At 39.7% G+C, this 16818-nt stretch overlaps 1 protein-coding gene across 2 annotated transcripts in view; it reads right to left on the reverse strand.

Annotated features, from left to right (window-relative positions):
- Sfxn1 (sideroflexin 1) overlaps window positions 1–16818 on the reverse strand; it is a 53560-nt gene that overhangs the window by 12325 nt on the left and 24417 nt on the right. For both annotated transcript variants that reach the window (XM_008847343.3, XM_029570514.1), the window contains exons 3-7: window positions 7279–7449; window positions 5436–5534; window positions 4062–4137; window positions 3440–3525; window positions 2487–2614 (exon numbers count right to left, since the gene is read on the reverse strand). In XM_008847343.3, coding sequence (XP_008845565.1) covers window positions 2487–2614; window positions 3440–3525; window positions 4062–4137; window positions 5436–5534; window positions 7279–7449 — 560 coding nt within the window. The remainder of the gene's footprint in view (window positions 1–2486; window positions 2615–3439; window positions 3526–4061; window positions 4138–5435; window positions 5535–7278; window positions 7450–16818) is intronic.

A 16818-nucleotide genomic window follows, 5' to 3' on the forward strand; every position in this document is an offset into this window, starting at 1 on the left:
GACTGTTGATCCTGGAACGCTGCCCAGACTTCTCAGAGCCTCAGGTTTCTGTCTTCCTATCTATGAAACGAGGACCTAAGTTACATTACTCTGGTTATAATGTGTCAGGCAGCACTAGTTCATTAACATGCAACTTGTATCAGTTTAACTAAGTCAGCTATTTCAATACGCCAATTATATTTTCACAAATTTCACTGGCACAGAAGATGGGGTTTCTTTTCTGGGGATGAAACAGTGTTGAAAATAACCAAGCTGCTGGGAATGGAGTTGCCAGGTTGACTGACTCTTAAAATGGTCAGACTCAAACTCAGTGCAAGAGTTTGCTGGAGCTGAAGGGAGGCTGGGGGTGCAACACTGTTTTATTAAGTCTGGAAATCAGGGATTATAAGGTATGTTAGGGGGCTCTATAGCCTTGTCTTTGGCAGTAACAAGCATGCTGGTTTTGAACTCAATGGAGTTTGTGTACCTTTCATTACTGTGGTTTCCTACATACCCTCATAGAACATACTGGCATCCTACAAGGGCACAGAGGGGTGCCACTGTTTACTCAGATAATGCTGTTCTCCCCCAGTTAGCTGGAATGCAAGCTAAGTCATTGCTTGTCTCTCAGTAGCTATGGGGATAGGTTCCAGGACTCCTTGTGGATCTCAAAATGATGGATGCTCAGGTTTCTTATATAGACTAGGTTAGTATTTTCAGATAATGTACATATGACCGTCTATTGGCATAGTCAATCTCTAAATGACGTATGACATGCAGAACAAGGTAAATCCTATATAAAGTTATACTCTATTGTTGAGAGAACAACAGAGAAAAGTGTCTGGAAGTGTTCAATGCAAATGCTCTTCTGATATTTCTATCTGTGGACGATGGACTCTTGGATACTGAACTGCAGACACACAGGGACAAGTGGAAGGTATTTCTCCATTTTCCTTCATGCACTTTTCTTTCACTCCAACCAGCCAGCTAATGAGCATCATGTGACAATAGCCAAAACATGGGTGTGCAAACATGACAGCAGTGGACAGGTATGCTTCATCTGAGAGCATTCTTTAATAGGCAAGTGCCATTTAATACAGCTTAGCTGAAAAAATTAAGCACATTAATTTCTGTTTTATTTTGTTTTTCCTGTGGAGAACGCCATAACTCCTGGGCCCTGTGATTTCTGAGTGTCCGAGAACCTGCTCTTTGCCCTTGAAGCAGCCTGATGAGTAGATGTGAAATTCTCTGAGGGTCTTAATAGGATGCAGATTTTGTTTCTGCTTATGCTCACCCCATCCATATGGAGAACACTGTGTAGCCGCCCAGTATACATTTCCTAATAGCTGTCCTAAACATTCCCATGTGCTCCATGCTGAGGGTTTCCAACGGATACACTAAATCTTCAGTGGAAGTTACCTCCATAGACCTTAAATGCTTCCAAAATTTGTACAGTTCGCATCCTGCCCTTGTCACTCATCACCTCCATTCATTGTTCTGGTCCAACCAGCCAGCTTTTCCTGCCTGGGGTGCTGGGACAACCTCCCAACAGTCTCCTCTTCCCGTGGCTGGATGCCTTTAATTTATTCTCAGCACAGCACCCATATTCACGCAGCACAATCAAAGTTGGATCTTGCCTCTTCCATGCTCAAAACTGTGTGTGGCTTTCTAGCCCTCAGACTAAAAGCCAGAGCTTCGAATGTCTAAGTAGCCAACCCCAAAGTCTTTGAGGCCTCTTATATCCCTTTATCCATCTCTCTGTTCCAGCTGCACTTGCCTCCAACACAAAAGGCAAGCCCCCACTTCTCTGTTGCTGCCAGCTCTGCCTTGGGTTCACTCCTGAAGAGGAGTCACTCATACCTGCACCTCTACCCAGGCCCTAGCCCATCTGCCCTGCTTCCCCCATCCCTTACATCCCCTTAGCTCATATCAACCCTTTCACATACAAGTTAAGCATTCCTAACTAAAAATATGAACTCTGAAATGCTTCAAAATCAGAAACTTTTGGAGAACCAAACACTGCCCCAAGTGAAAATGTCACTCTGGACTTAGGTGACTGATTGGTCAGAATGCTAGCCTACAATATGTTTGCCACATGTATAAAATTACTAGAAATATTGCATAAGGTTAGTTTCAGGCCATATGTGGAAGGTGTACATGACACATAAATAAATTTCATTTAACCTTGGTTCTCAGCCCCAAGATAGCTCAATTATGTGTGTGTGTGTGTGTGTGTGTGTGTGTGTGTGTGTGTGTGTGTGTGTGTGTGTGTGTGTGTGTGTGTGTGTGTGTGTGTGTGTGTATACATATTACCAAATCCAAATAAATTCTGGATCTTAAACACTTTTGGTCCTAAGAAATAACATCTGTTATTAGGTATTGGATTTACATGTTCACTTGCTAGCTCCTCTACAGAATGTAATTTTTCCCAAGGGGAGTGATTTTTGTTGATGGATACATAAAAAGCTTGGTACGGACTACCTGACAGGATGGGCAAGTCCACTCACCCATGCCCGGGGCGGCCATGAGGATCCTGGAGACAACAACTTGCGTGATGGCTTGTTTTGCGGCATTTGTCGATTCACCCAAGCGGACGCCATTTTCATCTGTGACAGGAATGCCGACTTTGAGTTCCCTGAAGGGCAGAACACATGCAAAGGAGTTTGCAGATGCCTTCGGGTGGCATCCTGGAGGAGGACTATGTTGGGAAAGATCAAATGCCTCCTTCATCCAGTTTCCCACGCAAGTGTCACTTTTGGCACTGACAAGTCTATTTTTATATACCATGAACAAGTTCAAACCTCTTGTGATAGACACAAAAGGAAAATAACACCTGGGATACTTTTTTAAGAGGGCGTATCTTTTCCAATAATAATATGATTTGAGGGGTGGATATGCTAGCTTAAAGATAAGGTTAATTTCTATGCTCATGTACAAATTTGAACAACTTTCTAAATCAGAAATAGATATAGTACATAGCATTGTTAAGTCAACTCAAGCACTGACACAGTCACAGGAGCACAGTCCTACTGGATACTAATTACCTTGGGTGCCAACACTGACTGATAGCGGAGCTCCTGTTGTTACCCTGTTTTTTATTATTCATTCCAAAATGCTTATTCTTTCTTAATTTTTGCCAGTTCTAAAAAATTTCTTGAAAGATATAGATTAATATTACTTTAAGCCACATAAGAAAATTCCAGGGGAAAACAAAAACCTATGCCAGAGCATATTCTTTCTTTGCAGCTATTTTTGCCTAAGGCAAGCGAAACTGGGTATAAGCTTGAGATGTGCCTTTGGAATAGGAAGACTATTCTAACCCTCTAGGAATGTTTTCAGCCCAATTCAATAATAACCCAACTGGCCCATCTTCCCCAGATTTCATATAACTTCATCTACATATTACAAGAGACTCTCCTAGCAAGCCTAAGTCCCTGCTAAGAGTGTGCGTTAATCTTACCTTTGCCTCATTAATGGAATATTAATGCAATTAGCAGCAGCTACAGCAGCAAAGGGAACAAAACGTCCTATCAGTGGTGAGACGTGCTGCAGAAAAGACAGTTCCAAAAGTATTATCTTTTCCTGGATGACTGAATAGAAAGTCTTATCTCTTTTAAAATGCAGCCATCCTGGCTGTCTAGAAACTCAGGCCAAGAGGACCTTCAAACTCGCTGCCTGGTGTATTTTATATTTCTAGCATGGGGCATTCTGAGACAACGCACCCTTCTAAGACACATTGATAACTCAGTGTGGTTGAAAGTATATGGACTTTAGAGTCCCCAAGTTGCAACTTTAAGTTCAGATGCAAGCTCTTCTGCCTCTTCAGAGGCATGGCCCACAACATTCCTTGGTCTTAAGAGGGCTTCTAGAAAGAGGCATTCAGTACTTAACACACCGCTGATGGTATTAGTTATAATCCTTCTCAAGCTCATTAGAAGATATAATTAGAATATGCAGCTGAAGACAATGACTATAATAACGCCAAATGACTAGAACTCTTCTGAGGAATAGCAGAGAGACTGAGAGCCAGACAGACGAGAACAAATTAAGAAGCTCTGCCATGGAAACAAAAATCCAAGTACCTTGGTTAATGCATTAAGTCCTAGGGCTGTTACCACAGCACCAGTTGTTGCCGAAACATAAGCTGTTCCCAACTCACTGAAAAGAATAAAGACACTGTAAATGATGGGTGCACACCAGGAATCTCAACCGGGGAGCTGAAGAAACATGGGGGAGATGGAAGAACAGCATTAGAAAAGGAGAGGCCCCAGAGCAACATCCAGGATCACTCCACATTAAGAGACAGAGGAAACATACCCTTAACAACACACTAAAACCCCCAATAATCAGACATATGGACTAAGCGCTTATGGTGGGTGAGGAAGGACAGGAGCGGTATGTGGAAAACTACAAATGGAGGAGGACATTGGGCTACGTGGAGCATATTTGCTCAAATCAAAAATATGACTCAAGGGGCTGAAGACACAGCTCAGTGGTTAAGAGCACTGGATGATCTTGCAGAGGACCCGGGTTTTATTCTCAGCACCTGTACAGTAGCTAACAACCATCCATAACTCCAGTTCCAGGGGATCTGATACCCTTTTCTGACATTGCACGTGGGCATTGTACAACATGGGTGTACTTACATACATGCAGGCAATACACTCATACACATAAAATAATAAATAAAATATTAAAAAACATGTGACTCAAAATATTAGAGTACATACAGAAGGTAAAAATGCAAAGCTTCTGCTCTTAAATGTTATTTTATTATATAAAGACACTACAAGCTTTATCTGTAAAGAACAACTGAACCCCAAGCAATTCTGTCCATTATGAGAAACACCACTGGGTGGCAGATTTCAACACCCTTCGCTCCATTTGGTGATAGAATATGGGCCCAAAGGCAATTTTCAAAGCTAAACAAGAAAAAACACTTTTCTTCTAAGTGTTATGCAAGTCACATTAATACTTTTTGTTTAATCAATCTCTTTAACTAAAAAAAAAAACCTTTTTAAACAGGTGATGCATTCGTAAGCTTATTGCTTTCTTTTGGACTCTAGGGATGAGGTACTTTTCAAAGCAAAGTATCTCTAAAGGCCATACCACCACAAAGTCCCTTCGTTCTGTTTTGAGGTTGGTGGCTTTGACTCATGCAGGACAGAAGGGAGTCATTTAGCAGAGGCCAGGCTCCAGGGCTGCCTGCCGTGCCTTCTGCAGGGCTCTGAGCTTGGGATGTTGAGAGACAGCATTCTCCCAGCACCACTAACAGCAGGTACCATGTCTGGGAAGGCAAGACAAAAGCAGACAGTTATCCTGATACAGAGGGAGAAGAGACACTGTAGGAATGGAGAAGACTGTTTGAATAAATGGAAGGTTCTGAATAGGAGAGTTATCATCACTCCATCAATGCACACGGGCGAGGGCAGGACAGGCAAACCCCACAGCCTTACTTCACTGTAAGGGGAGCATCTCCGCTTCTGTTGGTGTAGTTGACGATAGCATTGAAGGACTGGTTAATCCACTGCCAGAAGAGCACAGCCGGAGTGGTCCTGAAACAGAGTGAGTCATCACACACCCACCAGCACCTGTGAGCAATCCACAGCCTGCAGAAAATGTGAACACTGGCCACCAGCAAGAAGGGGCACTGGAGAGGGGCCACAGCTGCAGGCTTAGGGCCTCTGAGGTCAAGCAGACATTGTATTCCAATCAATTTCCTTATCACCAAGCTCAGAGTGTTTCTATCATAAGAAAGTCGTAGAGAGCCTGGCAGAGCAGACACAATAAATGGTAGGTCCCTTCTCTTGGGCAAAAAGCAGCCATCTGTAGGTGAAGCAGTTTGGGCCTCTCCTAACTGCATCATATGGGTCAATGTATGAGCATGTCTGTGTCTCTGTCTATACCTACATGAGAGAGAGAGGAGAGAGAGAGAAGAATTTGCTTATAGACTGCTTTTTCTCTGTCTCATTTTCTTTTGGTCTAAGACTTAGAGAAAATGTCAATCTCCTTTTGAACAAAGATACTATTTAGCATCTTTAAAGGTAAAATACACCTTTAGATGCAATGGATTCTTTTCTTTGCTATTTTATTTTGTTTTGGTTTTGAATAAGAGGCTAACTCTGTAGCCCAGACTGACCTCCAACTCACAGTAAGCATCCTGCCTCAGCCTCCCGTGTGCCTCACCTAGGGGCATGAGCCCCTATGCCCAGCTAAAACAAATGCTTATTTGCAAGTATCACAGCAGACCTTCTGCTTAACAGAGTGGCAACATCTATTCAAAACGGCACTGAACAGGAAATGGTATCTTTTATGTCAAAGCAATACCACCTCATTTTGTTAATTTTTTTGTGATTGTTAATTTGAGACATTTTCAGCTATACAGCCAAGCTGGCTTCAAACTCAACATCCTCCTGCCTAAGAGCTGGAGGTCCAGGTGAGCCTCTATACCCACTTCCATTTTATTCTCAACTGCTTTTATTTTTTAATCTAAAAATTATTAATTATCAATTAACACTGATGATGAATTACTATTTGTTCTAGCTTTCATTCTATTGCTATGGCAAAAAACACTGATTAAAGCCAACTTGGGGAGGAAGGGTTCATCGTATCTTATTCTTCCAAGGACAGTCCATCACTGAGGGAGGCCGTGGCGGGAACTTAAGCAGGGCTGGAACCACAGCAGAGACCAGGGAGAAATTCTGTTTAAGGCTTGCTCTTTGATCTGTGCTCAGCCTACTTTCTTATACAACCCAGGAGGACCATCTGCCCAGAGGCGGCACTGCCTACAATGAGCCGGGCCCTCTCACATCACTCAGGGATCAAGAAAATGCCTCACAGACATGACCACAGGCCAATCTGATAGAGCAAATTCCCAAATTGAGGTTCCCTCTCCCCAGGTGTGTAAAGCTGACAAAGCTATACAGAACATTATTTATTTTTAAAATTACATTTTATTTGTTCAGCGTGTGCGCGCGCGCCCAAATGCACACACAAGGAGGCGCGCACAAGGAAGTCAAAAGATGACTTTCCGGAGTTCTTTCCATATACTATTTGGGTCCTGGGGCTCCAATTCAGGCTTGGCGGCAGTGTCTTTACCCACTGAACCCTCTGTTCAATTCTAAATTTTAGTTTTTATTGACTGTATTTACAAGGTGTTCTGATACGTTGTAGAACAAATTCATCATTCTCCTTAACATAATTATGACATTTATTTCAGTAATATTATTTACATACAAAAATATACTTTGACTCACTGTGATAGCAAATGAACAAACCACTGTCACCACCATAACTCACCTATAAAATGTCATCATGCAGCCCGTGATAGTCATGTTCATTGGCACTTGAGCAGACATTCTTCCTATCAAAATCATCTTTTCACCCGTGTCAGGATGGAAAGCTGAATCATATACGTACTTTGCTCTCCACAACTCATTTTCTGTGAGGCCTGGAGGAATGACTCCTTGTCTAGAAAACAACAATAAAGAACTTAACAAGGGTTCCTTTCAAATATCTCTTCAGGGCCTGCAGATAAGGAGCAAAACTTCACTGTGCCCCTGTGACATGACAGAATACAGAGAAAATTACGGAGGGTGGGTGGCAACTTATTCCTAATATTTGTTCATTTGGGAGGACTGAACCCAGGGCCTCACACACTAAGTGCACGTTCGATCACTGACCTATACTCCCAGCCTAAAATATAAGAACAAAAACACAATTGCAGTGAACATTTCAAACCTACTCATCTCATTATCTGTAATTTGGAGAATAACAGAAAGTAGCTTGCATATTAAGGAGTATTCAACTTTGAAATATTCATTGTTTTAAATGACATATTAAAAATGTAGTTTGAACTTGGAAAACCCTATTTTTAAATAATTAGACCAAGTTATGGGAATCAAAGATATGACTTCACTTTAAACCTGTAGTTTGAAAACTTAGATCAGGAACCTGTTAGTGAAAATGAAGGAAGAGGTACATCATTGGTTATATTTTTCTCCTCATCAAAGAAATATTTCTATTGTCAGAAATTTAGAGAATATACAGATTTACTGGGACAACCAAAATCATTCAGCTTTTATCTACCCTTCGCCAATGGTGATGCTTAGGTGAGCACATTTTCAGTTTTACTTTGAAGGTCCAAGTAAGATGTATTTATGTAGAGGAACTGCACCAAACCAGATGCTTACTAACCACTGTTTTCATTCAATATTTTAAAGTATTTCTTTGCATCTTTACATATTCTTCTAAATCATCTATATTGGGTTGAATATTAGCTCCCAAATTCATGTGCGCACCAAAGAACGGGACACGACTTTGTAGATGTAATTAGCCAAAGTAAAATCCTATTGGATTAGAGTGGTCGCGAAATCCAATAAACGGTATCCGTGTACACACACAGAGAAAGCAGCGATGTGATGGCAGAGTGCAGTGATGCACCTACAAGCCAAAAGATGTCAAACAATTCTGAGTTGCTAGTACCTAGGAAGAGGCAAACAGGATCCTGTGAGAGCCCTCAGAGTGAGTGTGACCCCACTGTGCCTTGACTCAGACTTCCGGCCTCCAAATTGGGAAGAACACATTTCTGGGGCTTGAGCCATCCAGTCGTAGGGAACAAACACATCATCCTTTAAATACTACAGGTAAGAGTTGCACAGTGGAAGTGTGCTGGGCCCATAAATACTACAGATGATTCCAATGTATGAGTTTAAAATAATACAGCAATCTCCTAATGTTGGGCATTTAAATTCTAATTTTGTCATTTGTAAAGGAGGCAGAAACAAATAAGTTTTCCTCATATCCAAGATTGTTTAGACAGAAATGCAAAACTAGCTAAAAAGCAAAAGCTATGTAAAATAAGAAAAGTTGATAGGTCCTTTATCTTTTGAGTGCATCTGAGTCTGTTTGCTTTGGACACTGGCAGAAACACTGCTAGTTATATGATTCAGATGTATAGAAGCCCTGTGGATAACTAGCCCCAATTTTAATTTTATTGGTTGTGCTATTTACTGTCTTGTGTTGTCAAGGAGGAACAATTCGATTCCTGTATAGAACCAGACCTCGCCAGCTTGGGGCTGTACAAACGTCTATCTACACATCGCACATTTTCACAATAGTTTTCTTCTTGTTTAAGTCTTTAACTTACTTGGAATGTATCTAAAGGTATGAAAATGCACAATCTGCCTAGCTCTGCTTCCCAGCTGGCTGGCTGCTACCAGCTGAAATTTCAGGAGCAGCGGGCTTGATTTCCAGGCCTCTGCTGCATTCTTGCTTACCTGAGCACCCTGTGGTTCACCTACCATTTCAATGACAGCACATCTTCATTTTTGCAGAGCAACTGCTGTTCCCTCTATTCTTTCAAATACGCCTCAGTTACTTTACACTCATTATTTTCTAGAAAAACCTTACAACCATTTTTTAAGTCTTATAGGTGATCTGAATTGTGACTAAAACTGTATGAAGAGAAAAGTGGAGATTCTACAGCATGAAGCCTTCCTTTCCATCCAGCTGACTCTAGCTAGTTACATTGTTAACTGGTACACACTTAAAAGTGAACTTGTTCTCAGGTATCTTATACATGTATTTCTTTTTACTTAAAAATTATGTGTATGTCAGGGCTAGAGGGATGGCTCAGTGGTTAAGAGCACTGACTGCTTTTGCAGAGGACCTGGTTTCTATTCCCAGTACCCAAATGGCAGGTAACAACCATTTATAACTCCAGTTCCAGGGAATCCAATGCCTCCTGATCTCCGAGGCACTGCACAACATAGGTGTACTTACACACATGCAGGCAATACACTCATAAATATAAAATGAAAATGATAAAATATTAAAAAAAAACAACTATGTGTATGTGTGTTTATACGTGGGTATGTGCACATGAGTGCAGGTGCTCAGAGAGGCCAGAGCTGTCAGACCCTCCTTGAGCTGGAGTTACGGGTGGTTGTGAGCCACCTGACATGGGTACTGGGAGGAATTGAACTCAGGTCCTCTGCAAGAGCAGTATGTGTTCTTAACCACTGAGCCATCTCTCCAGCTCAATGTCTTATGGTGTGTAATTGTTCTTATGAATGTGAACTGTTGGTATATGTACATACTAATGTCTTGTGTATATTACAAGCAGCCCCTCCATCATATTTTATTTGTTCTAGGTTTTAAGTAGATTAGGATATTATTAGTTGCAAGATAAAATTCTTTCAAAAGTTTTCAGAATCACGAAGATAAACATGCCCTGGCCTCGTTCCTCAACCCTGATGAGCCTCCCTCCCTGTACTATTTCCTGGGTGTGTTCTCTTGGATATTAATAGATGTTATGGGAAAAAAAGAAAGGGCTTATGTTCAAGCTTGGGAAAATGGATTAAATAGCTTTTTCTTTATTTAAACTCCTAAAGATTTTGAAAACTTAGAAACTATCCAATTGGATGATGTGATATCCTCAAGACTGGAACTTTCCCAAATCTAATTTTGGAAAACACCTTTTTTTCTTACTTTCCGCAGTCTTTAAAGTTCTGCTTTACTTGCTCAGTGTCGTGTGGTACTATAACTGATGACTTGGAATATGTATTATCTTTGTTTTAACCATCCTTCTTTTAAACATTTGTCACCAGGAGATCATAAAGAAGTGAACACGGGCTGGAGAGAGGGCTCAGCAGTTAAGAACATCTGCTGTGTAAACTTGAGGATGGGAGTTCAGACTCCAGCACTTACTAAGAAACTGGGTTTCATCTGGGCCTGTCCAGGATGGTGCAGGCTTGTATCCTCAGCACTGAAAGGGGCAGAGACCAGGCAATCACTGGGGCTTGCTGGTTGCCAGTCAAGTGGAAAAAAGCAAGCTCAAAGGAAAGACAGAGAGTCATAAGAGGACAGCTAATGTCTACTTCTGACCTCTACTCATCCATGTGCATGCACACCATACACACACCTCGAGTGGACATGTAACACACACACACACACACACACACACACACACACACATACACACACAGCAGGCTTACTTAAGTTCATATGACCAATCCCATGAAAACACATTTTTCATCTTCTTTGCAGCCTACAGCACTTATTTAAATTTAAAGGAGCAAAATACTTGAAACTTTTTTTTTTTACATTTTATGGGTCATTTATTTTCAGAGATGTTTGGAATGTGTGTAGATAATAGCAATTAATACACATTTGACAGTCAGAGAGCATTTCAATTTTAAAAGTTTTCTCAAAACCTTGGAAATACATGGTTCACTGACCATTAATACTTGAAACTTTTTAAAAAAATTATTTAATTCATACTTGAGAAACTGGTTAAATAAAAAGCCATGATCGAAAAATATTATGAAATTTATAGAATTACCAAAATGTTACAATATTGTTTTCCTTTATAAAAGCTTGGGATATATATTCCTTATCATCTTAAAGAAGTGTTCCACATCCTTAGCTAATTAGTTATTTTATAAGAAACACTCTATGAGTTGATGTGCTTTGGGGTACCTGTCCAGTTGTGCCTCTCTACTTTGACAGACCAATGTGATAAATTATACTAATAAGTGTCTTCAAATTTAGACCAATGTGATAAATTATACTAATAAGTGTCTTCAAATTACATCACATTTTCATTCTTGGGATACATTCTTCTAATTTATGCTGTAACACAAGGTTGGATGTGATATGACAGTACATTACTTTGGATTTTTGCATTAATTTGTGAGATGGACAGTGGTTTTCTTTTAACATACACTTATTATTTACCTACATAGTAGCAGGGTGCCCACTGAGGGGGGAAGCAACCCTTTTCTATATGTTTTCATACTTTTTTTTTTTATTCTTTCTTCTTGATTTATTTATTTTTATGTGGCTTTTGGCTACTCTAACATTCCCCCCTCTGAAGAGGTAACCCTAAAATCTTTTAAGTATTAGATACAAGCTCCCAAATACTTTCCACATTTTTGGCCTTTGAAAAGAGTATGTTGCTAAGAGGCCCAAGAACATTTTGACTTTACAGCCAAGAAACTGGCTACTTTTCTTTGGGGTCTTTTTACCCTAACTGCCTAGCCAGTTCCTACATCCTATTCTTATCACACCATCCTCTGAAGAGGTTACCCAAATTGCCAATAGGGAATAGGGATACAGACCTCTCTGGCTTCTTCCATGCTGAACAGGGACTCAGAGAAAGGCAACTGGAGTACCCCTTAAGTGGGTCTATCTAAAAGACTTCCAAGTTGCATAACTCTTATCTCTAAGTGGAAAAGAAAGTCCTGGAATCATGAATAGATGTGAAGAAGTAAAGGCAAGAGTAATTAGCATTACAAGTTCTAGACAGGGAACTAGAAAAAAGTCAGAACAGGGCAATTTTCAAATGTTCATATGAGAGTCCACTGGAATTTCTTGACAAGGGCTTCCAAAAGCATCCCTCTATTGGATTCCTCCTCATTTTTCTTTTGTCTTTTGAGGCTGGACTCTAGAGTGATGGATTCAGGATTTGCTTTCAGGTATTTTGATAGCTGTTGGAGTGGTTAGAATCAGTGTCAGCTCCCTCTCAAAGGTTTCTAGATAGGGGGGGAAAACAAATTTATTCATCATTTTAGAACAACAGCTGGTGGTCTCCCTTAGCTACAGGTGGACACTACAGTATTGGAGACCAAGATTTGAAGTCTTACATCTGAGCAGCACTTTCTGGTTAGGAACAAATTCATCAATGAGAAATAATTGTCTAAATAACTTTTTATATAGACTTAAGCCTAATGTCTGAGAAGTGTCTTGAACTCTTAAAGTAATATACTGATTACTTTAATCTTTGGTTATACTTTCCCCTTGGGTGTTTAAGACCATACAGTTGGTCCAAATAAATCAATTTATTTTTTACACCTAAGGTCATTTGAGGATCTGTTCCTCAGGGGTCATATAGGCTTGGGAGGAGTTCCTAGTTTCTTTCTTTTACCAGTTCCATCTATGTGAAGATAAATCAAAGGTCCTGCTCGACAATGTCTGTCTTCGCTTGGAAGCATGAATGAGATGTGTCCTCTGAGTTAACTCTTCTCTTTGTAGACTGGACACTGGTTCAAGTCCATCTTGTGGGGTCTCCATGGCTTCCCTGAACAAGAGGACAGGTGACTCACCACAGTTACAGGACATTTTGAGAGCTGTTCCACAGTCCCCTGGAACTTAGTCGACCTTGGAGGGCAAGGGGCAAAAACTGTTAAGTCCCTCTGACCACATTAGTATAGACCTCAAAGTATGGCTGTTAAACATCCAATAAGGTTAGTTCCACCAGTCTGGAACTTTTAATTATTATGTGCTTCATAGATAAGGCTTGCATAAAAAACCAAATATTCTCAGATAAACCTTGACTAGATATATACTTTGTTCCTTAAACTAGTTGACTATACTATGACCATAGAAATTTTAAGATATGTGTATTATTTTTGTTTCATCTATATATCATAACAAACCTACACAGACCTCCATCACTTGCTTAGGCTTTCTCATTTTTTTTCTATTTTAGAAAATATCTCCATTCTCATACCCTTTTAACATCTTTTACATTCTCATTTTTTTAATTTTTTAAAAATAATTATGAGACATAATAGCATTAACAAATAAATTTTTCATCTGTTGTGAGTTTTCTTTTCCTGAGGACGCTAAGCAATGCTTATTCCCTTTCAAGGTTTTAGTGTCAAGCCACTGTTTGATTAAAGTTTTACTGGGGAACCAATGAATTTATTGAGCTTACTTACGGAGATAACTGAGGGGTTGCTGAAGTGTATGTATGACCTGAGGGTATGCATGCTGGAAAGCCTTTACCCAGCATGGGTCATGCCTTCTCTTCCTAGCCTTCCAGGGATTGTATACTTTAGCCCTCCCCAAATCCAGGAGGCCATGTGGGATTAGGGCCAAATTGCATACAGTTGACTGGAAAGAGTGGATAATGCGATGAGGGTCCAATGACCTTGCTTGGCCCTCTTTTAATGAACGAGCACAACTGTCAACAAGCTCAGTTGTGAGGATGTTTAGCAATCAGGCTCAGCTGAAGTCGTGATGATGGTAGTTATTTTATGCAGAAGGGGCTGCTGTATAGTATTATCTTATTAAAAGGACCGGGAATTTAAAAGGAGTTGGTGCTAGGAGCCACATGAGAGAGAACAAGTATCATTTGTGTTTCTGAGTCTGTGTTCACTCAGTATAAGTTTCTAGATGCATCCAATTACCTGCAAATTTCATTATTTCATCTTTCTTTACTGCTAAATAGAACTCCATTGTGTAAATATACCACATTTTTGTTAACCACTTGTCAGTTGAGGGACACTTAGGTTGCTTCCATCTCTTAGCTATTGTGAAAAGAGCAGCAACAAACATGGTTGTACAAGTGTCTCTGCAATAGGACGAGTTCTTTGGGTATATGCCAAGGAGTGGTATAACCAGGTCATATGGTAGGTTCATTTTTAGTTTTTTAAGAGTTCTCCACACTGCTTCCCATAGAGGCTGCACGAGTTTGCAATCCCACCCGCAGTGAGTGAGCATTCCCCTTTCTCCACATTGTCAACCGCATTTGGTATCATTTGTTCTCTTGATCCTAGCCAGTCTGATTGGGGTAAGGTGATACCTTAGGGTGGTTTTAATTTACATTTCCCTAATTACTAACAATGTTGAACACTTTTTGAGATGTTTCTTAGCCATCTTTATTTCTTTGAGAACTCTCTGTTTAGATCTTTAGCCCATCTTTTCATTGGGTCATTTGGGTTCTCGATTGTTTTTTGAGTTCTTTATATATTCTGGTGAAGATTTTTTCCCATTCTATGGGTTTTCTCTTCAATTTTTTCTTTTGCTGTACAAAAACTTTTTAGTTTAATGATGTCCCATTTGTTGACTGCTGACCTTGATTCCTGAGCAATTTCTGTCCAATTTAGAAAATCCTTTCCTACACCTATATCTTGTAAGTTACTGCCAATATTTTCTTTTAATAGTTTCAGGGTTTCCAGTCTTTGATCCATTTGGAATCGACTTTTGTGCAAGGTGAAAGGTAAAGATCTAGTTTTATTCTTCTACAGGTGAAGATCCAGTTTTGCTAGCACCATTTGTGGAAGATGCTGTCTTTCCTCCATTGTGTGTTCTTGGTACCTTTGTCAAATATCAGGTGACTGAAATTGCATGTACTCATGTTTGGATCTTCAGTGATGCTCTATTGATCTATATGTGTATTTTTGGACCAGTACCATGCTGTTTTTATGACTATAGCTCTATAGTATACTTTGAGATCTGGTATAGTAATCCCTCCAGCGTTGCTCTTTGTGCTCAGGGTTGCTTTGGCTATCTGGGGACTTTTGTGACTCCATATGAATTTAAGGATTTTTTTTTTCTAATTTTGTGAAGTATATCATGGGGATTTTAATTGGGATTGCATTGAATCTATAGATTGCTTTTGGTAGGATGGTCATTTTTCACAATATCAATTCTTCCAATCCATGAGCATGGGAGGTCCTTCCACCTCCTGGTGTCTTCCTTAATCACTTTCTTTAACAATTTAAATTTTTCATTGTGGAGATCTTTGGTATCTTTGGTGATATTTATTCCAAGATATTTTTATTTTTTGCAGCTATTGTGAATTGGAGCATTTCCCTGTATTCTTTCTCCAACTGTTTGTTATTGGTATAGAAAGGCCAGTGATTTTTGTAGATTGATTTTATAACCTGCCACTATACTGAAAGTGTTGATCCATTCTAGGAGTTTTGTGGTGGAATTTTTGGGATCTCTTAGTTATAATATCATATTATCTGCAAAAAGTGATAGTTTGACCTCTTCTTTTCCAGTTAGTGCTCCTTTAATTTCCTTCTCCTGTCTTATTGCTCTAGCAAGAGTTTCAAGCACTATGTTGAAAAGGAGTGAGACAGTGGACATCCTTTTTTGGTTCCTGAATGGTTCCAGTTTTTCTCCATTTAGAATGATGTTGGCTGTGGGTTTGTTGTATATAGCTTTAATTATGTTCAGGTATGTTCTCACCAGTCCAATTCCCTCCAGGACTTTGAACATAAATGCATACTAAATTTTGTCAAAACCCTTTGCTGCATCTATTGAGATGACAATGTGGTTTTTATCTTTGAGTCCATTTATATCATAATGATGTTGATTTACTTGTGTATATTAAAGCAGCCCTGCATCTCTGGGATAAAGCCTACTTGATCACAGTGAATATCTTTTTGATGTGTGTCTGTATATGGCATGCAAGTATTTTGTTGAGGTTTTTTGCATCTATGTTCATTAAGGATATGATTCTATAGTTTTCTTTGTCCATTGTATCTTTACCCGGTTTGAGTATTAGAGTGATGCTGGCTTCATAGAAGGAATTTGGGAGTTCTTCTTCTGTTCTTCATTTTGAATAATTTAAGTAGTATTGGTTGGAGGTCAAATGTCTGGTAGAATTCTTCTGTAAATCCATCTGGGCCTGGGCTTTTTTTAGTTGGGAGGCTTTGTATTACTGTTTCAATTTCCTTATATGTTATGGGTCTGTTTAAACTGTTGATCTCTTCTTGGTTTTAACTTTGGTGGTTCCCATGATTTCAGATATTCATCCAAATCTAATTTAGTAGAGTATAGGTTTTTAAAATATTTCCTTATAATGGTCTGAATCTTTTGGGTGTCTGTTGTGATGTTTCCCCTTTCATCTCTGATTTTGTTAATTTGGAGGTGCTCTTTCTTTCTTTTGGTTAATTGGGCTAGTGGTCTGTCAATCTTGTTTATCTTTTCAAAGAACCAGCTCTTGGAATTGTTAATTCTTTGTATTCTTTTCTTTGTTTTAATTTCATTAATTTCTGCCCTGATTTTTGTTATTTCTTCTTGTCTGCTGGGTTTGGGTTT

This window comes from Nannospalax galili, unplaced genomic scaffold, assembly GCF_000622305.1.
Source record: "Nannospalax galili isolate Female #2095 unplaced genomic scaffold, S.galili_v1.0 scaffold762, whole genome shotgun sequence".
In the NCBI taxonomy this organism is placed as follows: Eukaryota; Metazoa; Chordata; class Mammalia; order Rodentia; family Spalacidae; genus Nannospalax; species Nannospalax galili.